Source organism: Gavia stellata, chromosome 3 (genome assembly GCF_030936135.1).
Source record: "Gavia stellata isolate bGavSte3 chromosome 3, bGavSte3.hap2, whole genome shotgun sequence".
NCBI lineage: Eukaryota > Metazoa > Chordata > Aves > Gaviiformes > Gaviidae > Gavia > Gavia stellata.
The window spans coordinates 48,860,294-48,887,755 of NC_082596.1; the positions used below are offsets into that span (position 1 = coordinate 48,860,294).

The 27,462-nt window shown below is 37.7% G+C and overlaps 1 protein-coding gene across 1 annotated transcript; it reads right to left on the reverse strand.

Annotated features, from left to right (window-relative positions):
• Window positions 1-2,794: 2,794 nt before the first annotated feature.
• LOC104262617 (desmoglein-4) lies at window positions 2,795-23,835 on the reverse strand. The gene is made up of 16 exons (XM_009819037.2): window positions 23,788-23,835; window positions 17,041-17,076; window positions 16,534-16,662; window positions 15,676-15,831; window positions 15,409-15,556; window positions 14,341-14,504; window positions 13,946-14,080; window positions 13,200-13,385; window positions 12,759-13,018; window positions 11,691-11,833; window positions 11,322-11,540; window positions 9,671-10,147; window positions 7,643-7,791; window positions 7,077-7,137; window positions 5,225-5,433; window positions 2,795-3,766 (listed from the first exon to the last, which is right to left on the reverse strand). The coding sequence occupies exons 1-16, from the start codon at window positions 23,833-23,835 to the stop codon at window positions 2,795-2,797; spliced, it is 3,492 nt and encodes a 1,163-aa protein (XP_009817339.2).
• Window positions 23,836-27,462: the final 3,627 nt, after the last annotated feature.

The following is a 27,462-nucleotide window of genomic DNA, read 5'->3' on the forward strand; positions in this document are numbered from 1 at the left end:
AAGGTAGACAGCAAGCAGGCTTCTAAATTACAACTGAAGTAAAAGAAACAAAACTAATGTCTGTTAGTCAGGATTTAACTATATGCTATGTTTTAAGAATAAAGTTAGAAAAAGAATTTGCACAGAATTTTTAATCAAGTGAGTATTTGTTCACATCTTCAGATACATTTTTCTTCCACAATTTGCAGTAACCTAAAAATGTCCACACCTCACTGAGGAAACAATTTTAAGAAAGTTTGTAAAAATTACACAGCAATAGAAATTAATATTCAGAAATGCACTGGAAATGCGCTGAGGGATAATGTTGTGATTGCTGTTTGATATTAAAAAATGCTAGAAATCTTTCAAGAAATTGTATTAAATAGTACACTATTTATCTTTAAAAAGTTGGTAAAAGACAGTGCTAGAAGTAGACAATCACTACATAACCAAAAGCTGTACTTTTTTTTTAAAAAAATTCTCTATTAATTCTTCCCCTTTCTATTTCTGGACATGCGAGAGACCATAGTTAGTTCAGACACTCATACTTTACACAGCATTCCTGTTCAAGAGGGTCACAAAGAATTCAGCATGTGCTGCTGAAGACTAGATATTACTTTGAAGCACAATTAGGAAAAATATTTCTGATTTGTGTAAGATAATTATTGAAATATTTACAAAAGGCTTCTTTTTTTACATTTAAAAATATCTCTAATTGTCTATATTGCATAGGCTTTCTAAATGTCCAGAGAGTCATACATATTTCAAATATTTGCTTTTTTATGTAAGTAGGTGGTTAGCAAAATGAAAGGGAGCTTGTCAGCATTTTAGTGAATTTCAGCACAACTTCTCCAGATATAAAAGGATGCAGCTTTATATATTAGTACCTTTTTGCCTTCTTTAAAGAATAGTTCCAGAAACCTTACTTACAGTTGGTACATAATGTATAGGAGACCTAATCCCACTGAAGTCAATGCAATTTTAGCGATAAGATAATCAAGGCTACAGGATGAAGTAAAAATAGCAATACTTCAGATATTAGGGGGAGAGCATCTAGCACGCTCAGTTGCTTCAGAAAAAAACTTGAAGCCATGGAAGGGACCCTTTCTCGAGGTAGCCTTGGATTTGGTCATGACTCCTGGAGATTACTGGTGTTAATGGCTGTGGCATTGACTCGGAGGGCACTGCAGGTTGTCTTTGACAGCGGATCTAGTTGCATTTCCAAAAGCATCTTTTAAAAAACCTTTTCCTGACATCAGACTCAGAAACTGGTCATCCAGTTCTTCTGAGATGAGTTAATCTGGATACGCAACTGAAAGTTTCTTCTCAATTTTATGGAGTGGGAGGTTCACAGACAACTCTTAAACTTTTCACTAATGTATCCATCAAAGCTGAAGAAGCAAAATTTGAGGGAAAACTACTGATTTGGTGGTCTAGCAAAAATGCTAGTCCCTCTGTATAACTCTATTGTATTTACACTGAAGCGATGTTGCGTACACTATGGTTACTATACATATGATACAGAAGTAAAATGAGATAGATACTATATTTCCATATTTTGCTCCTTCAGATCATATTCTAAGCCACATTAAGGTATTATTAGAATAACAGAGTCCAGTAGAGCTGTTTTTGTGGGAAAATAAAAGCCAGATTTAATTAAGGTTAGAGAATCATAAAGACTTTTTCAATCAACACATTCAAATAAACTTTCAAAATATCAATGCAAAATACATTGACATATGAAATAACAATTCTCCACATTACTTATTAGGAAATTTATATTGCTCCCAAGTGTTTTTTTCTTTTCATGAAGGACTTCAGCTACCAGTGTCAGTGATACAATACTTGCTATTGCTTTCCCACATCACAAAGCTTCTAAGACTTTATTTTCTTGTCAGTATTAGAAAAGAGAACTGGCATGGTATATTGTAGCCCTCTTAATATAACCTGACATTGGAGACTTAAATGGTAGTCATAGTTTGGCACAAAAATCTGACTACTAAGAGCTCCTGGTTGTCACTGAAGTCCTTTTAGATTTAAGTAAAGCTGTAACGGTAATGGAGAAAAGATGGAGCCAACATCTTCCTGGGTGACAGCGTCAACGCGGCAGTGCCGGCTGCGGCGAATTGCTGGTCACACTCCTCGCCATGAGAGTAACAATATGGCAGGCTGTGGCAGAGTGTTTGTTTTATTGAGAACTTCAGAAAGTGATGAAAATGTATTGTGTTTATATGATTATTATTTATAACTATTGAGGGTGATGGGAGAAATGATTGAAAGTGCCGGTTTGTAGCACTCCTTGAATTACATGCAAAGTGAAGTGATGCATTTGAAAGTGCTTATTTAGTCTTGAGTTGACTAATTATTAATTACATTCTTTTCCTGTATTGTCAGTGAGGGGCTATTAACCCGAATCTACTTATTGTGGGAGATCCCTCAGCAGTACAGTTTTTTAACACTTTTTTATATGACATTAATTCATACCGATACTGTATGCACACAAGGATCCCCTCTCACTGCTCCGCTTGGTAATCGGATCTCTCTCCAAAAACATTAGTATCTGTTTGTACGCTAGTAGTGCTAGGTGGAAAGAAAGAAATAAATTTAAAGCTAACTTCAACTTTCCCTTCACTGACAAAGTCTTGCATTTGACCTTGAAACGGGGCACCCTTCGGAGATCCTCACACAAGTAGGAATCCCTGAAACTTTAGCGCTATTTCCTAGTTATAAATAATAACAATATTCTTGGTGGCTGGTGGCTAACGAGTGTTGGTGCAAATGGCGATTTCGGTAGGAAGGGGCGCCGGCAGAGGCCTTACTGACTGGAGTACTGCACAGTGCTATACTTTGTCACTCTTCGCCGGGAGGTGCCGGGGGACACTGTGCCCATTGCCTGGCCAAGGTGACAGTCGGCGCTGAGCATCTGACCTGTGCTGCTCAGGCTCCCCAGATTTGCCCCCCCTAGGCTTGTCCCCCCCAGGCCGCTCATCCCAGACCCTGACACTACCCTCTCGGTGACCACCACATTGTGGGTGTTTGATAATTCCGAGGGAATATTTATTAAGCTGCCTGGCATGCCAGAGGCAGGCCTGAACACCCTTTCTGTCACCACCACATTCGACCCATCTACCAAATCAGGAATGCTTAGAGAGGTTGGGAGCCGGGAGTTGGGCGCGATTACTCTTTCCGTGACGATAACGTTGGACCCATCTGCGAGATCGGGGATATCTAGCATGCCGCGCAAATCAGAAGCAGATGCAGGACCAACAACCCTTTCTGTTACAACAACGTTGGATGCACGCAGAGGGTCAACGCAAAGAGAGGGGGAGCCGGAGGTGTAGGTCTCAGTCACCGTCATGTTGCCGTGGAGCACAGGATCCGGCATTGGTCTCGGGGGCTGTATGGTTGAGCCAGATGTGTAGGTGTTTTCAGTAACAACCGTTGTAGTGCCGACTGGGGGAGGCATAGGTGCACATCCATTGACAATGATGGTGGTTCCAGGTGGTGGGAGGTTTATATCACTTTCAGAGTTGGGAAAGGTGACATTAACGCCTGGCCAGGGTGGGTTGACATCAGGGAAAGGTTCGATCTCTTTGCCCAGACAGATCTCTGCCAGGGTCTTAAATTTTGGTCCTAATGTATCCAAATACGTTTCGTCTGTATCCTCTCCAATAAAGCTGCAGCAACCCACAGAGCCAACAGGAGTACCAACTCCTTCATGATCATATATTAACAGGCAGTCATTTGCTGGCCGACCTTCATCTTCATCTGCATACACAAATGCTTTCTGTAGTTTGCAAAATGAGGAAAAAAAGGTAGAACAGAGTCACTTTTCATCAGGTTTTTAACCATGAAATCTCAAACAATAGTAAGGGTTCCCTAACTACAGTAAGGCCCAGCAGACTTGAAAAACAGGACATTAACTGGACAAATTATATCATCAACAGTTTTGTGACCTTGAAATAAGTTTTATTCAAATGTTACTGATATTTTATTATTTTTTCTGCAAACATTTAGCATCTCAAATTTGGTCTGCCATCAGTAGGTCTGACTGTGGGGTGAAGGGAGAGAGCAAAAGGGACCGGGGAATGAATGTACTCTTTGGGCAGCAATATCAGGATGAGGCAGTAGGAAGAGGAGCGAAGCAGGATGGCCATGGGAGCAGTGGAGAGGGGATGGGACAGAGGGTTGGCCACAGCGAGGAAGGCTTGGTGGGCCCAGAGGGGAATCCATTTTGAGCAGAATGGAGATCACTGATTTGTGATGACCTTAGGGATGATGGAGTGGTCAGTGCGGAGGGATCAGGCAGGAAAGAGGAGAATTTAAAGTGAGTGATGGGTGATGTTGGAGGAAGCAGGGAAGGACAGAAGGGGAGGCCTGGGAGGGAGAGGCAGAGGGTTTGGTGATTGACATATTCAGTAGGAGGGGTAATCTGTGGGGGCTTACAGCTGGCAGACAGTTAATACCTAGTGCTCCCAGCCTAGGCAGGGAGATTGTAGTCTGGGAGAAGTCAATGCTCAGGACTTCAGGACTGCTTTGTCCTCTCCTCCACTGAATCTTGTTTAGATTTTGAAATACAGCAATCCTTATATAGTAACTGATATTTTGGTGACATATGCAATTATAGTATTTATGCCTCACAGATCATGTTAATTATGAAAATATATCCCATTAATCCATTAATCATGTAAATTCCATAGCATTTTTTTATCCCATATGTAAAGGCTAATTAATATGTTGCCAATTACAAAACTGTCTATTTGTGTCACTTGCAGTTCACAAGTCTTTTAGGGAACAGAAAGGGCAATAAAAATGAGGAAGAAAGTGAACTGGTGTTCACAGTTCTTAAAGGGTTAAAGTCACTTCATTAACCAAGCTGTACAGGAAGTACATGTGAACAATTGCACAAAGTTATTATCTATATATACACACTGAAAAAGGTGGCAAATGTATAAATTTGGTGGTCACTTGTGAAGCTGAAATAATTTAATTGCTTGCTACACATAACTGCACTGTGTCCATCAGTTTTACAAAAAGTACAAATCTACTATGCCAGCAGCTCAAAAGCAGTACTACTAGTGTCGTAGTTTTTCCTACTAGTACGATCAGCTTTGCTCTCACACCAGTCTTATACCATGGAAGTCTCAATTTGAGTGGAGTTATTTTGGATTTCCACCATGCCACTTGAGGAGGAGAATCTAACAGTAGGCTCACAGATATAATGCAAAGAAGATCAGGTAATTACCTCAGAGAAGTAGTTGTCTAGGAAGGCCATGTTCACCCCTCCTTCTCGATACTCTTTTATTGTACCTCCAATTGATCCTTTTGCTTCCCCTGTTCCAGAAATTCCTCCAGCTGTTCCATAACCAGTACCAGTGCCATAGCCAACCCCTGTAGTTTCTTCAACACCAGAAGCTACTACTCCTCCTCCTCCATATGTGTTTGTATATATGTCTGAAAACAGAAAATAAAAGTTGTCTTTCCTGTGCTCTGTGAAAATTTACACAGAATTTGCCAGGTTTTTTTACAAATAGTACAACAACAGTACTGAGTTTCTAAAGGTATTTTAGACTAATTTCAGTCACAGATCCATGCATATGTGCCAAACATTGACACTGCAATAAAAATTAAGCGCATATTAGAAGACATCTAAGATCTTGATTTTATTCATGAGGCTCGGCTGCATGTGCTTTTGTGCTTTAGAAAATCAATGATTTACTTGTGTAATCGGCTGGAGAGATTCCTCTGTCTGGTCTACATATATGCTGTCATGGAATTTGCATTAGAAATCGGAAAATGCTTATGGATATTTATGCAAATTCATAAATGTATATTCATGATCACTTTGGGGTTAAAATTATTTTGCCTTAAACTCTTTTAAAAGAAATAGCTTTGTAACTCCTGTCACATTTTCTAGGCATTAGATTGTTAAGGGGGATTTGGGAGAACAGCAATTGATCATAATAACCATCAGGGTTCATAATGCAGAATGAAAATGACCTTTACAATAAATTATAAAGTCATACTTACAGGATTTTATCTTCTCCAGAGTTTTTCATGTATGATAACAAGGAATGACTGGTCTTAAATATTGGCATGTAATATAATAAACTAATTGTATACAGTAGTCTTGACTGTGATTATATTAAGAAACATAGGCTAAATTATATTGTTTTTTTCATTTAATTTCATTAGTCTCAGTTTATAGAATTTGAACCAGGGACTTTCACCGTAATTGTACTGAACAGTGGAAATAAAGTAAATCACATGTGTAAGTCTTAAACTTCTCAATTGTTATGGCAGCAGAACTTCCCTGAGAACGAAGACTCCTAATTCATGTTTATGCCCCAAAATGTTCTCTTTTGATTTTACCTTAAGGATGAGAACATTTTTGAATAATTAATAGTCATGAGAGTAGTTGTCTTGCACAGTGACATTTCTTCCTGTCAGAAGTTAGTGAAAATGGATCTGTGCCAGCACCCTTCCTTCCTGTTGTGGAGCAAGGAATGGGGAAAAAGAGAAAGTGGCACTGCAGAGCTTGACTTATTCTCTACGGCCATCAAATTCCCTGGGGGAACCTTATCTCAGAAGCATAAATATATTGTGCTATGTACCAGCCTTCTGTCTAGGCTAGTGCACAAATGGTCAGTAATTAACTGGCTACTTGACAGGTCCTATTCTCCCTTGTGGGAAGCAGAGCCTCGAAACTGGGAAGAACTGAACCTTTCACCAATGAGTTATGAAAGAAAATTTCCTTATTCTGGCCTCAAAACTGATTTCTGCTAAAGCTGGTGTCTTGAAAAGACCCTCCATTCACTAGCTGGAATGATAAAGAAAAACTGCCTGAGATTTGAAAGCCTTGGCAGATATTTCAAAACAGATGCAGTTTGCAGAAATGAATCTTCTCAAAGGCTTAAACCTCAGAACCTTTATTCATACCAGGAGTTCTACTAGCATCAGTTTGACTATCTTTAGATGGAGGATTGGAAGGGTTGGGTTGTATCCGAGAAACCAAAGTACTCCTTGAGTCAGAAGACTTGAAGTTCTGAAGGATAGCTTTATGACAGCACACACAAAAATTTTTAGGATCTGCTTACCAGAGGGTTCACCAAAATCACCTCCTGCAGCTGTTGTTGGGGCAAGAATGTGTGAGACATCCTGGAAAACAACATTTTGACTCCTTGAATTATGACTTTGAAATTCCCATATGAAGACCAAGACTTTGTGAATCATGTTAAGGAATTAGCAGTCTAAACTGTTAACGATAGCTATTAATTACCATCTCCAGAAAAACAAACAAACAAACTAAAAAAGACTCCATCCAAGTTTTTTCATTGTCAAGGTAAAAGGTGATCAATGAAGATGGTTTGTGTTAGCTTGTCCTACTTTGCACTGAAAAAGCTTGCACTGAAAATCCTTGTGTTTCAGCTGAGGGAACAGTAACACTGAACTATTGTGCCAAGCTAACTAAACACAACTTAAACCACAAAAACTCCATCTGCAAATGTTAATTAAGAATCACCTTTCATATCTGCTTGGGAATTGTTGACAATGCCAGATTTCTTTTAGAAGATGACCCAATGCTACAATCACTTTCATGCTTCTAGTCAAATGCAGTCTTTTCCATAAGTATGAGTTACTGTGGGCTTAGAAGCATACTGACCCTGTCTTCAGGCTGTGCACCTTCTATTCCCCATGGATGAATTGCCCCTTCTGTGCATTCAGGTACAGGTTCAAATCCAGTTCCAACTCCACCTGCAGCGCCAGGTCCACAGCCACAACAGTCGCTCATTGACATCAAAATTGGAATCACTTAACAGGAAAGAAACAGGAAACAGATTTAGGACATCTCTTCCTCACAGGAATAGTTGCTTTTCCTAGAGGGCAAGTGCTCAAGAACATTTGGAAATATGTCTTTTAAAATGTTTCAAATCAAGCAGCCTGCAAGTCTGGCTTTCAGAATCATTAGCTGCTTTTGGAATTGTATGCATTTGGAAATTCAGAATAATTTGTAACTTTAGTTACAGCAGAGCAACGCGGGGGTGGAGTAGAGCTGTTACTCCAAATTTATGCCTATACACCTGGAAACAGACTTTGATCTATCTCAGGTGAATGAATATAAGTTGCATATGAAAATTAAACAAACAGAACCAGTCTTGCTACGTATAGAATTCAGTGACGTTCATTCTTGATATATAAGCATACATGTGCCTCTTCAGATATTGTAATTGAAAAGAAATACACATTAATAATAATAGACTTATGAGAATCAGTGGAGACATCTCCATCTGGCATCATTGATCTGTGGCTAAGGCTCCATTTGCTTTTTTTACATCATGTATACATAATGCTTGATTTGAAAAAAACAATAGAGGCAAACCCCAGACCCCAGTTTTAACAAATGATTACATGGAGTGAGTCAGGTTTCCCGGTGTGCTGTGTTATGCTTAGTTGTTTCAAGCACTCAGTGTTGGAAATTCCTGAATGCTTTAAACGCCAACGTTGAAAACATTGCTCATTTTAGAAAGGCACTGCAACATTAGTTCTGTCTGTCTTTAGGTCCTTAACCTAGATGGCTAAGTTAGAAACCTTGTATCGCTGCAGAGGGAGTGGGGAGAGGCGCTTGCCCACACCAGACTTAGCAGAGCATCTAAAGCTTTCAGTTTAACGTCAAAGTGAACTGAAGAGAAAAGGTGAAAGGCCTGTAAAGTGTACAAAGTGCTACCTCACACTGCATGGCTAAGGACATATTTACTCCAGACTACCAACTAGGACAGTCTGTCCTGTAACATTAACCACCTGGGAACTACAAACAAAACAGCCTTTTGCAGCTTCAAAATGTTGTGTTTGTTGATTTCTACTAATCAAAGATCAAAATCCAAACCAACCCCCCTCTCCTCAAAAAAATCAGGGGAAAAATCTATTTCCTCTGGTTCTGTAGTCAGTATTTCTGCACTGGGAAATTTTAGATGTTGATTGCTTGATGTCCAGGCTATGAAAGACGATCAAATCTGATTGTGGTGGTCTGAGAAGTAATTGCTTGCATAAGTCTAACCTGAGTCATTCTTATCCCTGAAACTCATATTTCTTCAAAAATACTAGGACATATGAATGAATGATCTGTTTTGATCCTGTTATCACAAATGATACTTGTTTTTAATAGATGTAATGTTTGGCAGCAATAGCCAAAAGGTTCAAAATTTAAGATGATTATATTTATTGTTCTACTACCAAAATCTGGCTTTGAGTTCAAAGTAAGCTTGTTCTTTACATCTTTTCATACCCAGCTTGAAGCTGATACTTGTCCATTTCTTTTAGTAATGTAACGGAAGTACGAATCGCAAAGTGTAAGTTGTAAGTGACAGGGACAGCTCTTGCCCAAAATCTTCTGAATCTTCTCCTAAAAGTTTTTACCCTGTCTCATGGTCTGAGAATTGGATAACACGTTAGGAAAAAACCCCTAAGTCTTAGGAAAGAAATAGTTATTTCTGAATGAAATATGTATATAAATATGTAGAATATAAAATATATAGAAATACTTATAATTTAAAAGGCAATTTTTCCTCTGTCAAATGGCCCATGGGAGCCAACAGGTTAACAACCAACAAGAAAAGTCACCTTGTTTTAGAAGAATTAAAAAAATACACTTTTTAGAAAATTAATAAAATTGCTTTCTTAATGTTATACTTACGAACAAATATTAATCCACCAAGAAACATCAGGCCAATGGCAGCACCGCTAAGTGTGGTAGAAGATGCGAATTTTCTGCCATCATTTCCTTCTCCAATATAAGTATCATCAGTGACTGCAGTAAATCCTTCATTACCTTCGCTGTATCCACCAGTATACTGCCAGTCTGTGTGGTCCTCAGTTTCTCCTCCAGGTCTAGACTCACCATTACCAACACCCTCTTGTCCTGTTTCTCCTTTATCTGTCTGGCCTACTTCACTACCACCACCATCACCGCCATTGTTGCTACTGCCGCCACCACCGATGATAATTATTTTCGTGGCCCCACTGGTGCAGTAATTACGACTATCACACTGACAAGCTTGCACAGGAATTATATGTGGTTTAGGGCAGCGTCGGCCTTGGTTATCTCTTACGCTGACATAGATCCTATAAATGTAAAAGTCCATGTTCTGACTCACTAGTTCTGCAGAGGAAGCTTTGGGGAAGAAAAAAAAAAGAGAAAAATATTTAGATTAAGGTATTGACTATAAATACTGTACAAATCTATAATTTTTGTGAGTAATGTTCATAGAACAGAATGAAGACTAAGTGTTCCCATTCTCAGATCTTCAGTTACTTATGCGTCTACAGTACTTACTCAAAGCTGAAACTTAGGATATTCATCTATGCTAGTTTTTTCTTTTGAAAAACCTGAGCCAGATCAGACGAGTCATCACTTTTTAACCTGAGAAATATAAAAGGGGCAAATACACTTTTTCTATCTACTGCTGCTTTTCCTGATTTTTATTCTCACAATGGTGAACATAAAAATTGCAAGTTTTATACGTTTTTTCTTCTCTCACAAGTGTTTTTCAAAAGTTTTTTCAGTAGTTTTGAAATATTTAAAGTTACACATTTGCATCTCTTTGGGACAAATAAGAGATATAAGAGTAGTTGTAATTGTGGTATTTACCATTTAATATAGTCTTCCATGCATACAGTAAGTTATGCAAATTCTGTCATTCAGTAATGTATGAGATTTGATTAATTCATTAGTTTGTCATGTCCTATTGTAGGAAACTGGAAAAGCTCCTCTGGGCACTGACTAAAATGTTTTTCTTAGAAATACAAGTAAGTACACTTTGTACAATAAATTGCAAAAGCTGTAATCTTTATTTGCCATTTTCATATGCTGCTCATAAAAGTAAAGCTCTGTCAACTAATAATTTTATACTCTAATAAATAAATTTGAGAGTTTTCTCATATGCTTCAAATTTTTTAGATAATATAGAAATAAAAAGGCATCAAATTGGTCCTTTTGAATCACCTCATTAGGGTTAGACCAATAGAGGTGCTTATCATAGCTACACTCAGGTAAAGTACAGTATTGCTGCTCAATTTTTATCAGTATATTTTTAGTTTCCTTTAAAAGATGATAACTAGATGAAACACATGTAATGATTCTGACTATAGTTCTAATATGATTTTTATATATATGTAAATACAGAGCAACTTCTTGTATTCATATGAGCATAAAATCACATTTAAGTAAGGTTAGAATAGATTCTAATAACTGTTTTGTTTGTTATTAAAAGGTTTTCCTAATATGTTATCTTGGATAAGAGCTTATTACTATGGTTTATTCTGTTATAAAATGTAGGTTAATTTACCATTTATTGATCTGATAATCCATGTAGTTTGAGGTTCACCATGTATGCTGAATGTAAAGGGGGAACCATAACGATCACCATCCTTATCCTTTGCTGTGATAATCACTGATGGGGAATGCATACACACTTTCCTTAATTCAGTATTAATAGTCGGGCAATTGTCATTGATGTCTTGTATTGAAAGCACAATAGTGCCAGTAGCAGTATATCGAGGAACCCCTGTAAAAAGAAAATATTTGTGATCAGGAAGGAATATTGATACTATAAATGATGCAGTTCAGGTGGGAAAACTAGAAAGAGGAAAAAAACATTGAGAGAGATCTGGAACAAAGAGAGTTTTGTTTCAGAAAACTTAATCTCTTTTCTTACCTCTGGTGATAGCCAGAACCTCTGCTCTGTACTGCCCATTGATCACATAGATTGATTCCCGGTTAATAACTTTGTTCAATGTGATTTCACCAGTGTTTTGATTGATCCTGAACCAGGCTCCTGGATCACGTCCTATACTATATCTGTATTTGGTGAAGTAAAAATAATCAGCATTATGTTATGGATATATGTATTACATATTAGTTTTGAAAATAATATTTGTCACTTTGGAATATTTTTCTTTAGGCTGTGCTAGGTCCTATTGCATTTCACTCTGTTTAAGCAAAATTCCTGTAGACTTCAAAAGAGGTAGACCAGAAAAATAATTAGGAATAAAGTAAATGCGTAGAAGTCCATTATATTTTGAAAGTGGTATCATAGTCTAAAAGTAAAATCTTTCTGGACCCTCTAAACCTTTACTAGAACCCTTGTTGATATCAGTCGTTAAATCCACAGCTCTTCCTATAACATTTTACAATTGTATTTGCTAACATATTTCTCTGTTTTATGAAAACTTTTCAAATCTTTGTAAGTTGGTTGTGTTTATTTCTACATACATTAAAAAACAAATTTTGGTCCCATTAATTATCATTAATTTTAGCAGAAATAAATGTAAAATTTTTAAATTTTTTTTTACTATAACATGAACTGATAGTGACATCTTCTATTCTGATTGTATAATACTGCCCATTATTGGGTTTTTCTGCTTGCTTTTTTTAGAGATGTTAACAAATTCCCTATTTGTAGTAAACATTTCAAGAAAAATATCCTTAGGTTGGGCTAGAAAAAAAATTATTTCTGATTTCTTTAAGTTACAGCCTGTTAGAAAATGGTATTTTCTTTGTCTTGTGCACAAGACTAAGGAAGGTAGGTCAGGAAACGAAAGAGGTCTTAGCATAAAAATGGGCTGAAGAATAGACTGCTCTATTGCTATTATTCTATTGCTAATCTATTAACATTTTTAAAGTTGTTTTTTAAAGCACCCTTTAAAATACCTATTCCTCATCCTGTTGAAATCTCAATTAAAAGAATTATTCCACCCAGGGAGTTAAGCGGACCAGAGCTTACACAACATTTGATGCAATAGCTCCAGTGTCCTCATCGATGGCTGTATATGTTCCCACAACATAATTCACTCTTGTGCTTTCTGATACAGAAAACACAACTGAAGATGGATGAAATCTTGGTGGTTCAATCACATTTTTTACTTCTATTGTGAGGGGTGTTCCAGACATTCGGAAGTCATGTGCAACAGAGTGGTGGAAGGCAGCTACATTCCTGACACCAATAATCAGTGAATGAGTTTGGAGTTGTTCATAATTCAATTCCTAAAAGATAAACCACAGAGAACTAGATAATAAATAAAGTTCCTTTGATTTTATTTAAGTATTTTCTATTTTAAATGGTGGAGTGACAGTATTTTTACTGCTTATTTAATTTTGTTAACAATTAATTAAAACTATTTTAAGATGATTCTTTCAACAGTTGAATCACAATATTTATCCATACCTTAATTACTCTAAGGATTCCTTGATTTGTAGCTCGATCTGTAACAATTTCAAACCAGTTATCTTCATTGCCAGATATAAAGAAAAACTCTGCTAACCAGTTGTCTGTATACTCTTCGTCAGCATCCAAAGCTTGTATTCGTAGCAGTTCTGAACTGAGTGAATTTTCTGAAATACTTGCTGAAAACTGGAATGACAGATAAATACCTATTAACAAACACTAAAATATATAATGTGAGGAAAACACAGCTGACTGCAGAGATTCTTTTGAAGGATGTCCTGCCCACAGTCCATGCCAATTTAATAAAAATAAGGCGTTCCGGGTAAATTGTGATTCTGGTTACAAATCTGAAGAGCTGTATCACCTCAAGTGTTTGCAGAGGCAGCTTAAAGGAAGTGGATTTGTGCTTTCTGTAAGAAAAGATTACACAAAGATTGGGTTAATCTATGTGATCTGGCTGTACTGCACGTGTCTGAACACCTGAATGACTGGATTTCTCTGAATACAGAGAAGTCAGTGTCAGGATTGACTTCTCTGCATACAAAAATAATCTATGTGTATGTTATCAGAATTGGTGCACAAGCGACAGATTGGATTTTGAGCACACTTCAGGGAAACTATCCTGTTAATCCAATGGAGCATTCGGATGTGCAAGCGCTCTACAGGTTATTAAGGCCTCTGTTATCAACTGAGTTTTTGAACAGGGTTCTAAAACAGTGATGCTGCTTTTGGTATTAAAAACTTACAGAGCTTTGAGCAAGAGTTGGGAAGTTGTCATTGACATCAATAACTTTAACATTACAGCTACAAAGGGATGATATTCCATCTGCAGCTCCATCCCGGTCTGATGCCTTCACAACAAGAGTGTAGCTACTATGTTGCTGTCACAGAAAGAGAAATGAGTGTGTTAGAAGGACCACCTGTACATCTTAAACATTATAAATACTCATGTCTTGCTACTATTTCCTAATGCAGGAATTTGCCTTAGACATTTTATTGTAACATACAGAAAAAATGCATTTCTCCCTTAATTTTTGTAAAAACCACAAACTTTCTTTCTCCCCCCCCCCCCCCCCCCCCCCCGTTATAACACATATACACCACAACATCATGTTATTTTACTTTGAAAGGGAAATGTTACCTCTCTGTCAAGATAATTTGCAAGATGGAGTTCTCCAGTATATTTATTCATAATGAACATGGGTGGACCTGAAGGTTCCTGACTCTCTATCTTGAAGGCAATTTTAGAATTCAAGTGATTAGGTTCATCTGCATCTGATGCAATTATTTTCATCACCAGTGTGTCTAAAAATAAAAAATAATAATTAAATAAAGTAATCAGAAAATCTGTTTTGTTCCTGCAAACAGCTTATCAAGACAATGCTAAATCTTGGTGTATAAAAATGATAGAATGCTATCTATTAATTGACATTTACAAAGAAAAACAAAAGTTTAATTCTGTAGTACTGATTCTAACTGAATGTTAATGACTTTAAAATACATTAAAAATTAAGGTCAGATGGAGTAATGCAGATTTTCACTGAAGTTCTTTAAGTCACCGTAGGGACTGTGTAAAAACAGTAAGTACTGAGCTTGTAGATATTAATGTAAGAATTCTCCACAGTCTTAGATGAGAATTTCTAGAAAGTAGAAGATGAGTGTTAGGCACCGTTGCCTCAGTGCTATTTGCATGTCTAATGTTGATCGCTGTACTTTTGGTAGAAAGAACCATTTTAGTGGTTTAAGTAAGGGTTTATTTAGTAATATTCTACTGCAACTGCAATACTCAGGCTACAAAATCAAATATTTGAAATAGAAAAAATGTGAAAAAACATATTTTATATACCCTCAAAGGAAATAAGTGTAGGTGTAATGTTAATTTTTTTGATAAGAAGGAATAAACTGATTTATTTTAAATTTTCACATCTGAAAGAGTTTGCATAATGGTATGGTTAGAAACTTGAACATTCAGCATTCACGTGTTTGAGCAAAGGCGGAAGGAAGCGTCACTGCTTAATTTTAGGCAATGAGCTCGGGCCCGGGCTTGAATAGCACTTGGAGAAGCATCTGCCACTCCTTCCTCTGCAGTAGCCCTGGCCAATATATGCAATTGCCTAAGAAAATGTAGAATGAGCACCCCAGGTTTATATTAACTGTATTCTGGGAGCTTCACTAATTATACTAGAACAGGCATAACATAGTTACTTACTGTCCATACTGCTTTCTTCAATAGATCCTGTAAATACAGTTTGCGCAAATATAGGAGGGTTATCATTTATATCCAGAACTCTGACTCGAAGTTCAAGAGGTGGTTCCAAATCTACACCCGTCACTGAGTGTTTAGCAAAGCAGCGTATCTAGATAAAGAGATTTACTTGTTTTAAAACCCAAAACAAATGAATTTGACTCCTTCTGCTCTCCCTGCCCCACCCTGGATCCATCATTATAAAGGTAAAAGAAAAAGGGGAGTACTTACAACAAATACCGGGGTTACTTCCCTATCCACTATTGATGTTATATTAATTTCTCCTGTTCTTGGGTTAACAACAAATATTCCATAGGGGGCACGATCAATTCCAACTCCAGAGATGCTGTATGTGATTGGATGGTTTTCTTCACAATCTGATCGGATCTACAATAATAAATAATAATAATTTATGCCAGTTTACTGAGGACACCCGCAGGGCTTTTTTCCCTGTTACTAGTTCCTTTAAAAAAATCTATATAATTTGAGTTTCTCAACCAGTCATCACAAGGTTCAATTGACAGAACCAATAGAAGGCTCTTCTACACAACAGTCGGCCTAGAGATCCATCTCCCCTTAAGTACTGGACAGGCTTTCCATTTCTCTTAAATCTTCTGGCAGGGAAGTGGAGAGAGAAACTTCTAAGAGTATCACACTGCAGCTGGACCTCAGTAAGGGTACAGTCATGATGGGAGGATAGGAAGACCCCTTCTTTGCTCTGTTGCCCACAGAAGTCATGCACTATCCTTGAACTTCTGCTCAGGGGTTCCTCAGGGTGAGAGAGAAAAGAAAAATATTGTGATCTAGTACACAGATGCTGTACATGAAGAGACTATGGTTGGAGCTGTCCAGGAAGTAGACTCATGGCAATGTTCTAGGAAGCCTTTGGTCCCTCCTCAGCAGCCATGTGGGTTCACCTTATGAGACTGTCTCAGCAGAGCTGGAAATATTGCATCATCTTCTTTTTATTCTCCATTCCTTCCTTTGACTACTCTAAGCAAATACACTTTTAAATCTCTCTGCTTTTATCAGCCTGACTTGAAAAAAACTTCCTTGTCAGTGAACACTTTTGTTTTTCTTTCTACTTACTTTGGCAATTGGATTCCTCTTAGAATTATCTTCACCTTCTCTGCAAGCTGCAGCAAATTTGATCCATTCACGTTTTTGTCTTCTGAAGGTTTTCCATCTTGCCATTCCATTTTCATCCCATTCTTTTACCTTTGACAGAGAGTTCCAGTATCATATGACCAGTAACCTCAATCCATTTTAAATTAATACAGACATTTAGAATTTCCAGCAATAAGGAGAAAGGGGATTTTTTATAGATCATGTGCTTTTTTATTTGTCTGTGAGTCCCAAACTCTAAGACTGTATATGTTTTCTTTAAAATTATTCCTGTGTATGAGATACACATTTAGGTTCAGGAGAATTTCTCTTGAGAGGGTGAGCAGGTTATTACCTGCAACTGTTCAATATTTAAATATGTTTTCAACCTTCAAGTTCAGAAATATCTTAGTTCAGTATTTTGCATTTCATTTTTGCATTGGTTACATTTAATTTGATCAGAAAATCAGTTTCTAAAGAAATATATATTACCTCTACATGAAATCCTGTGCTGAAATCCAAGAGTACCTGCAAGAACAATAAGAAGATTGGCATATAAAAATGCAGGGCAAAATGCAATAAGCAGAACCCAACTGCCATACATTGCTATACTGCAGGACTGGAGCAGTACTATTTTTTCAAGTCTATTGCAATAACCTATCTAGGCAGTAGCTACAGGATTTCCATAAATGACTTTGTGCAATTCATTTTTTTCTATATCCATCCCTTGAATTCCTTGAGAGTTAACACCTTCAAAATTAGTTCTGTCTTTCAAGGCTGAACTTTAAGTTTGAATGCATGTGCTACAGCAAATTTAAAGTTGTACCTACATCAAAATACAGGTTTCACACAGATTTTTAGGTTGTAACACCTCAGCTGAAGAGAGAAGTGGTTGCAAGAGTTGTTATTAAACAGTATGTCTAGGAAACTAGAAAAAGGGTATTTATATATTCTGAAGAATTTATTCTTTATTCTTTATTTTGTCTTACTTAGAAAGTCCACAGTAGACCTGAAGAACTTAACTATATATTTTAACCAAAAAGAATGAAAATGTTTTCTTGAAACTTCCCACTGAGGTCGAAGAGATTCAATGTAAGATGGAAAGCCAACTGCAATCATCAGGCAGATTTCCCTGGAGTGCGGTGGGCTTTGAGCTGAGGTCTAACTATGCAAACAAAGTCTTGAGTAAATAAAGGTGGCAGGATCAGATGCAATATGTAATGACTTCAAAATTAAAATTGAAATAGTAGAGAATACGTAATTTCTTGATTATCACAATTTAAAAGAAGGCACAGTTTAATTAACCTTGTTCCTAAAGAAGGTGTGAAAATGAAGTTCACTTGGTGCATGTACCTCTTCAGAGCATCTCTTTTGGGTTTAGGACCTGCCTCTGCTCGCTTCAGATGATAAAGGGTGAAGAATGTGGGATTTGCAGGACTGGATGCTTGCTTCATTCAATATTGGGAGAAAAAAAATATCCAGGTGACTTAAAAAGTGTTGCAGAGTTTCTCTTTTCTCACCAAATGTGGTTAACAGCTGTAGTTATCAATTTTCCACTTTCATTATAATTTCCCAGTACTGTTCAATAGCTTTTTTTTTGTCTGACGTGTTTTATCTAGTGGGTTTTATGTCAGTTATACTTGGATAAAACCTGTGACAATCTTTTTCTCTATGGTAGCTTTACCTTATGGGACTTCCCTCACTTCAGATTTATTGCATTGTTCTGTCAAGGCTGGAACATGGGCAGAGACTTTTTTCCACTTACTTCATATTAAAATAACCTCTTACCTGCAACAGATTAATGAACAGCAGCTTCACCCTCCTTCCTCTCTCTTCCCCCTTTTCCCCATTTACCTATATGCCATAAGAGGTCCACCATCTGCCATTTACAAAACAATGATCTGATCTTGCCCAGAACATTCCCTGAGACCTCGGCACATAATGGCTGCTCTAATCTGCTTCTGAATGAGGGAATTTAGACTGTGGATTTGCCCATTTGGTGTGCATATATCTTGAAATTTATTGGACTATTCATGGAGTAGGGATTCTTTTTCTTGGTTTTTTTGAGCAAGCCATTGACATAAATGGTTAAGAAAAGTACTCTGCAGGAAAATCATTACAATATGTTCATGCTGTGTGAAAAGTGTCAATACATCTTTTAATCTGAGTTTATGTCTTGGTGACTATTTAAATCTTCAGCTGCAGAATGGGGTTCAAATTCATGTGCAGCCATTACTCATCTTAGAGAAGGGACAATATCAGACTCCATTTAAACTGTGGGGTTTTTCACTCCAGTGGGAGCTCAGGCCTGTACTTGGATCTTGGGGAAACATGGGGGAATAGAAGGGGCAGAGCACACCCTCACCAGAGAACTTCCGTGATGAAGTCCACCAGAAGTAGCACTGATTCAACATCTCTTGTCTTTTGATCCCACCGGCAGAACAGAGCCGCTTTGGTGAGTACAGTGGAATCCTCTCCACCCTTAGGCTGAAATCCCTTCTGGCATGCAAGCAATTGTCTTGACCCAGAAAAGTATGGGTGTATACCTCTCAGTGCAATGTTAGTGAATCTTGTCTACTGTCTGCGTCCTGTGGCCTATTCTGTCATTTAACAGTGAAACTAACATCTCACATCCAGTCACATCACTCTTATACTCAGCAGGCCTAACTGAAAAACTGTGTTGAGTATCTCTGAAATAAGAATTATGCCTGTAAAGAATTCTGTTCTTTAAGGACATGAATATTCATAAAACACTTGATTTATGCCAATAGGGAGTTCTGTTTTCAAGCAGTGAAGAATATGCCTTTTACACTGGAGTTTCATCCTTTGTTTTTGAGCACCAATAATTGGAATGTTAGGAATTTGTTCATCAGTAGTGCTGGAGATTGTAAATTTAGGCCTGGTATTTCCACACTTGTCCGGTGCTAAGGAAAACCCCATTCTGCTACGTGTTGCTAAGGGAAGATCTTGAAAGAAGTCTTGATGGTTTTGAATCCAGAGTCCTTAGTACAGTTTGTGATATTATTTGAAAAGGCTGATCCGATGAACTTGATGTCTGCATTTGGCATGTCTTTCTCAGTTACTGCCGTGTTATAGGAAGGAGGGCAGGCAGACACCAGACAAAGTTGTCTAGTTCACCAGTTAAACTTCAACAATTCTGGAGTGACATCTATCCAACTTGATCCAGGGATGGAGGTTCCTTTGCCTCCCCAACTAACATTTTCCAGTTCTCCACTGTCACCAGCTGTTATAAGGCTCCCCCCATCCCAGTTGTTTATTTCTAATATCTCTCTGCGATGCAAACCCTTTTTTTCTAGTGCTATTTCCAGCAGAGAAGTACTGTCTCCTAGCAGCTAACTCCAGCATACTTATAGGTAGTGAACAAATTTCCCTTCTAAACTGGTATCCGGGTACAGTACTTTCCATAGATTCAGTGATTAACAATAATTAAAGCATTAGAAGCCACTGGAATGTGTGGGACGCATCCTGAGGACCTTGGGGTAGGCAAGCTGATCAGAATGATAACAAGTTTTGCTGTCCTGTTAGTCTCTGAGAGACTGTGAAAAAATGGAAACTCTGCAGAGAAGCTAGAGGCTCGTTGCACAAGCTGTTTCTGGTTTGGGTTGGGAAAGGTGTAGGCAGGAAACATGTCTATGGTGACTGTCATGTGCACAGTGGTCTGTCTTAAAGCTTGTCTTTTGCTGTAATGATCCAGAGCCTCAACCTTATGCCCAAAATTACGCCTTAGAGTCACACCAGAGTTATTCTGGATTTATTCTGATGTAAGTGGGAACAGAATTAGGCCCATAGGATGTGTATGGCTTTTTGCACCTTCAAAGCAATTACAAACAAGAATTAACTAATCGTTAATTGACTGCCAAGCAATATTACACGCAATTATGGAATCCTCCCTCCTCCACCTACTCAAATCTAAATGACTGACCACGCCTTTAACATCTTCCCAGCATTATTCATATTGGATCTGCTTCTCTCTCTCTTTGAAGTCAACAGCGGTATTGTTATTGGCCTGGACGGGAGGAGTGCTGAGAACTCACACATATTATATTAGTCATCAGGGTGCCATGGTAGCTCTGGTTGTGTCAGCATTTTGGGACTTTTACGTCTTTCTTGCTCAGCCAAAGCCCTGACTAGTAAAGGGTTGAAATAACGAACCCTTCCCTTTATTCATTCTGCATATCTTTAAAAAATGATAAATCAGTGCACATGAAATAATGAGAAGCGGAGTTGAAACATAAGAAAAAACCTCATATTTTAAAAAGAAGCCATTTGGTCCCTTTTAAATCGAAACATGAATGTGTTTTTGTCTATACTTTTCATTTTCATAGCTCACTAATGAATATGCTTCTTCCAGTTTAAGGGGGAAGTTTTTCAGGATGTTTTTTCTATAATTTTGTTTTCTAATTCTGTGGAAGTCAGGTGTTTCTGTTGCTTCCTGTGTTAGCAACTGATGTCAATATTTTGTGTCGCACTCAGGATGGACAATCCATTGCTATTTCAGCTGAAGTATGACAATGCTTATGTCAGTCAGAAGAATATACTCCAAAGTTTTATTTATCTTAAAATACGTTTATTCAAAGAACTGACCACTTTGGGAAAGTTTCCACTGAGATTGTTTCTGTTCTGCTAAGCCATACAGATGTAATGAATTTCCATACAGTAACTGAGCGTAACCATTAGAAAAATGAACAGAAAAGTAATTTCAATACAGGGTGTATGGCATTATCATTCAAATTTGAGTTTTTCAAATTAGTCATGCTAAGTCTCCTCAATAAATCTCCTCAATAAAACCTGAATTCTAATACGGCTTAGAGTGCTCTAGCTGCAAATGCGTGTTTGCTCAGGGGCCATTTTACTTAGGAATGTAGAACTGCAGACTTAAGAACCTAATCTGAGGTGATAATTCCTGGATGCAGAATGGCTTTAGTTTCTATTTCTAAAACAAAATTCTTTGGCAGAAGAGCCTGCAGGTTCCTGGCTACATCCTGGCTGATGTTTCATATGCATACGCAAGGAGAGGATTTGGCCCCTTAATATTTTTGTGTGTGACCAATTTATGAGTAGGAGGTGTAACCATAGCCTAACAACTGGAAAAAAAAAAAAGAAGCATAGATAACACATGGGAAAATGTAGCCAGACAAAACTGCATGTAAGAGATGTGGTGAATTTAAAATTATTAACTGTCACATGATAGCTGGCAGGAGAAGAGTCATACCTGATCAAACAGGTTGTTTCCATAAAACGTGTCTATGCAAGTATCACAAACAGAACTCCCTTACTCATGAGAATAACGCCTTTGAAGTCACGTGAGCAAGGGTTGCAGAATCAGTTCCACCAATGGTGAAATGCATATAGAAAATTATTAGTTTCAGGGCTGGTAAGTTTTCTTTTTTTGAAAATGTAGTAGTGTACTAAAATATGTGTAACTCCACAGCAATTTTATTTGATACAACTTATTAACAATATACTAACCATACACACCATTCAGAGAAGTGATTTTCATGAAAGATTAATCAAGCTGAAAACCAAGACTGTTTCTCAGAATACACTAAAATTGGATACATAATTTGTAATTTATTTAATCTCTAGAGGTTGTCCGTCAGCTTTCTATAAAGCACTGAAAGATGCTATTAAGCTGTACAGTCCACCATCTACACTGTTGTGCAGAAGAACGTATAATAAGAACAACAATTGTTTCCTCTGGGTAGTAAAAATTCAAATATTTGATAGTCATCAAAACATAATGGCAGTTTTCACAATTGCTCCTTTTTCCTGATCCAACACATATCCTTCATCGGTCACAACTGTAACAAAAATGTACTGAAAGAATGAAAATGGATCCAGAGCTGCCAAGAGAAGTAAAGCAGAAAAATCTCTTTTGAATGGACAGATCTTAGGTAAAGTACAGTCGATTTTTTTTTGAACTTTGACACATCAGGAGTATGCATCACCAAGTAACTGAGTAAAATGAATAGTCACTAATGCTACCTGAAAATCCAGAAGTATTAGCGTGATGTGCAGCATACCAATCTCAGAGACCCCTGCGCTGCGTTAAACAAGCAGAAACTCATCTGAACCATAACTTGCTTTTGCCAAGTTTTGTCGTTGTTTGCTTGGCAGCTGCCCTGTGTTAGTTAGTTCTACTTCACTGACTGCAGAGCTGTCATCTAAAATTAATGGATTATCTTTTCAAAGTAAGTCTTAGGTTTTAATGTTCTATAACAGCAAACACTTTTTCCCTGACTATAACATTTCTAGAGAGATCAATAACAAGAAGTTTACCAACATTTACACTTATTAATACATTGCGTAAAATCGAAGCCACAGAAGGACATAACTGTAATAGAAATCCTACTCTTTTCAATCTTCAGGGCCTTAAACCTCTACCTAATTTTCGAAGAGCAGCACAGATGAGTGAAAATAAACCACACAAAAATTGGGTTGCAGGAGTAGAAGGGCCTCCATAATTCTTTTAAGTCCTTTCTGGGTAATTTCTGTGCCTTGATGAACACATTGTACAACTATGCCACTTGACTACCACAACTTTCCTTTTACAGTGAGAAAAACAAACCCAAACAGCAACACTTTCATCATGCATTCACTTGTTCAGCACATGGCGGCTCAGACACTAATGCACTACAAGACAGGAATTCTTTGTGATGTGAAATAATAGGCCAAGTCTTGATTTTTACCTAGCTGAGGTCTGCGCTAAATTTCGTATTTGTCTCTTAAATATAGCTGTAGGAATTGGTCAGCTCTGAAGCACTCTTGCTAATCAGTTTAGAAAATGAGATTTGCTCTTCCTATTCCCTCAATTGATAAAAAAAATAAAGACATAGAACCAAATAATATCCAGTCAAGTTATTAAGACTTTTATAATGATAACACTTTTATTAATAACAGTGACTCCTTAAATAGTAGCCACAGACAACATTCACCTGAAAAGTCATGCATTAAACATAGAAAGTCACATATTGAACAACAACAGACTGCAGAAAGTCATAATAAAAAGAAACATGTCAGCATTTCATGAAAAACTAGATTATTTGTACAGAACCTTCAGAAGTGCAGTTTAAAAGAAGCACAGCTTTATTTTTATGCTAGATGTCACAAGATTTTTTTAGGGAGGTAGTTTAAACTGTAAAATATAATGCTCTGCTGAGGAAGATTCAACTGGCGTAATCACAGAGTTTACAATTATTGTTTTAAAATCTGACTTACCAATAAAAGGAACAGAAAAGCAGCCGTTCGGTGAGGGAGCCAATCCATGGCATCTGCCTTCTCGGGTACAAGTCCAACAGAGTTAGGGTTACAAGCCTGTTCCTTTTCCCCTCCCCCCCCCAACTCTGGTGTCTATTTAAAAAGACACTCGGTAGATGTCCTTATACTCAGCCCTTCAAGGTGTCTCTGCCTCCCTCTGAGGGAAGCACTGAAGATGCTGTATAACAGAGTGTCTTTCCCCACCCCAAAATCCTGGGCTGGTCTCACCTGAAACGCTTGACAACATCATTATTGCTTGCAGGTAAAAGCTAAGAGACACACCTTAATTCTTATTGCACTGAAACCCTTTGTTGGATACGAAAAGGTACGTTTTAAAAACAGAAGGCAAGCTTTGCTGGGAAGATACTGAATGATTTATAAATTACTCACGACATAAGGAATCATTAAAATGGTAACTTATCATTGCTTTGAATGCAATTACCAGTTTTCTCCGTGCACCAAGTGTAATAGAAGACCTTAATGAATATTACTGTAAAGAATATGGACTTTAAGAAATGATTAGTTTGAATTAAAATATAAGCCCATTTGTTTACTTCCAGGCGCGAAGAAGTCAGTTCCATGCACATTGTTCACAGAGGTGCAGCACTCAGAGCAGAATGGCTTGTCATTAAAAAGGTAACATATTAATTTGGGGAAAAAATAGTGTTTTATTCATTAGGCCACAAGAATATCTGAAGCAGAGGAAGAAGACTTTCTGCTTTCATCAACTGCAAAGCCTCCTTATGCCATACCTTTCCCTTCCTACGGGTTGTGCTCTCTCTGACATGGTGGAGAGGGAGATGTACCCATGCTCCATGCCAGAGAAACGGGAAAGCTGCTCAAAACAACAGCAAAGGGAGCATGTGCTGCACAGCTCACTTCTGGCCTCATTTTGGATGGCGAAAGCGCAAATATGTGAGGGACGGAAAAATCAAAGAGGATTCCCCACTTTGTTCAGCAACAGGTCCCTCTGTTCCGCAGCAGAGGTGTTGTAAGCCCCTCCTTGCATCCTTGGGACATCTGAACCGCCCTGTAATGGGCAATAAAAAGATAGAGTGAGCTTCTGCTCTGCCACTGAACCTGGGAGGAGGGTACACGTTTCATCCCTGAAAGTGCTGGTGTGCTCCTGAGCCTGCCAAGCCCTCCACGGTGCTGGGCATCTCCCAGGACTGAACTCAAGCTGGGAAAAGAGGGCTCAGCACCTCCCAGGATGAGGCCCCATGCTCCTGCTGGGTAAGCAGCTTTGCAGCATGCAGTGCCCACACGCTGCTTAGCACGGGTGCCTTGCTGCCTTTCAGCTGGCTGGGGCTGCCAAAGCCAGTCGTGCATGTCCCTGCTGTCACTCAGCTTTTGATATTGAGCTCAACATGCCCAGCAGTGAGTCAGTGAGGCAAACTGGGACAGGCAATGTTAAATGGATCACATCTAGATTTTCCCTTTTCTGGGAAATTTTCAACAATCTGAAATTTGCTTTTGGATTAAGTAAAAATAAAAAGTTATTTGTTGCACATATAAAATATGCATATTCTATTATGAACCAAAGTATCTTATTTTGGAACTTTTGCTTAATCAAATATTACAGAAGATGACAACTTTAAAACATTTTTCCTTCTAGATTTTTCAAATGTTCTGTTTGGAGGGCTTATTTTTTATTTTGCAGAATTTTTAACATTATTTTTGTACGTTCTTTAATGTTTCATACTATACTGATGTCATCATTATTGCAGTAACACGTAAAATATCCATATTACTAATGCAATAGTCAGTGGTTGAAGTGGGCCAGTATTCTGGCATTTCAGAGTTTCCATGTAGGGGAAATACATACAATAAGGGCAAACAAGGCTTCAGAATGAGTAGTTCTCAAACTTTTCTACAGACCTTCAGAGAGTTGGGTTAGTAGACTATTTTTAGAATATCCTTGAAAGAAGATTGATAAAACTTATTTTATTTAGATTATTGAGAAATCACTGCATGTGAAAGCTATATAGGAGCCCTGATAAGAAACCAAGAAAGGCTGAAAGTGTGTATCACTCAAAACTGCTCCTGGCAGTTCTGAATTTCCATTTTGTCCACTGGATAGAAGTAGTTATTTCTTGTAAATGTAAAATATGCATATTGTTTTAGAGACCAAAATATCTCATTTTTGTTGCGTCAAATTTTTTATTGTAACAGAAGATAATTCGATCTACAAAAGGTGAGAAAATGCCTCAAACAACAATAATAAGTCCCAGCAAAAGTGAAAACAAAAACCCCAGCTGTTACACTATATCTCTCTGTGCCATACCTCATTATGAAGAAGAGTGCACATGGACTAATCAGAAAAGATACAATCATTCACTGGGAAAACTTACATAGTAATTCCAAATGGGATTTCAAAACAAATGTTCAAACTTTCAAAAATATAATTTGCACATTAATAATTAAAAAATATAGTTTAGTCTAAACAAAAATGACCAAAAATGTACAATAGCTTGATCTAGCTTCAAGAAGAAATCCTAAAGCACTGAGAATTACCTTTCGGGAATATTGGAGTTAATAAGACAGAGTTAGTGGTACTAACAGCAATTTTGTGCTCTTGGAGCATTTCTCTCCTTTACATTTTGTGTGAAGATTTTTATTTTTTCTCTTACCCCTGTTAGCATCTTACAGAACAGCAGAGGAAAGGATCTTGCATCATTGTGTAAACAGAGCTGTATAATTCAAAATATAATTGGCATATAATGCAGTCAATTAAATTTTCACTTTTCTTTTAATGAAAAGATTTTGAAACATATTTTAGTGTCTAAAAATTCAGTCAGCCAATTACTGATATTGCAAAGCCAGCTAAGAGTCCAGTTTCTAGTGACTTCCATTTGCGTGAGGTAACTAACATGTTTAAGTGCTTCAGAAAGCACCCTTTTCCTATTGCAGTTGTCTCATTACTTTTAAAATACTGTTCTTGAGTATTTTTTTTAAGTGAGGAATAACCTTTTAAGCCTCCAAGACTGCAAGACTACAGCTGGTTTCAAACCTGCTTCATCCGTATTTGATGCAGCCCGCTTTCACACACACACATATATATACACAGACACACACACACGTAAGTCAAATTTCTGAGCATCTCACAGGAAAAAGTTTGGTCCTGCACCCCTCCTGGCACAGTCCCCAATATGACTTATGCCTGCCCCTGTCGTGGGGCTCGGTGGGGGGGCTTTTGCCCCAGGTCAGTAAAGAGTGAGGCCCCCATTTGAGGGTCAGTTGCTGTCCTCACTGGGTCAGCGACCACTCAGCACCTTTCTGAATTTCAAAATAAATAAATCTGCTCCACATTCAGAAAGGCTTCTTTACTTCCTGCCTATATTATTTTCATACTCAAAGACATTGGAGAGACATTCTTTTTTAATATTTCCCACGGTGCACAATATGCAGGAGCAAAAAGAGCTTCATGGGACCTAGAAAAAAAGACTGGGAAATAACAAAGAATGACATGATGAAGTAATAATAAATACCTTAATTACAGAAAAGTTAGGGATATTTGTGTATGCTAATAAATTTTTGGTACTTTTCATATTTTGATATTCTGAGAACAATTCAGGTAATGTGCTAGGGTAGCCCTTCTATAAAGTGGCCAGGTCTCATGGACAGAAATATTGATTT

Excerpts from the sequence above, each read along its gene's own strand:
- LOC104262617 (XM_009819037.2), bottom strand. The coding sequence starts at position 23,835 with ATGGATTGGCTCCCTCACCGAACGGCTGCTTTTCTGTTCCTTTTATTG. Across the intron at positions 7,792-9,670 it reads TGGTGGATTAATATTTGTTC|TGATTCCAATTTTGATGTCA; the intron begins GTAAGTATAACA and ends TTTCCTGTTAAG. Across the intron at positions 7,138-7,642 it reads GTGCACAGCCTGAAGACAGG|GATGTCTCACACATTCTTGC; the intron begins GTCAGTATGCTT and ends GTTGTTTTCCAG.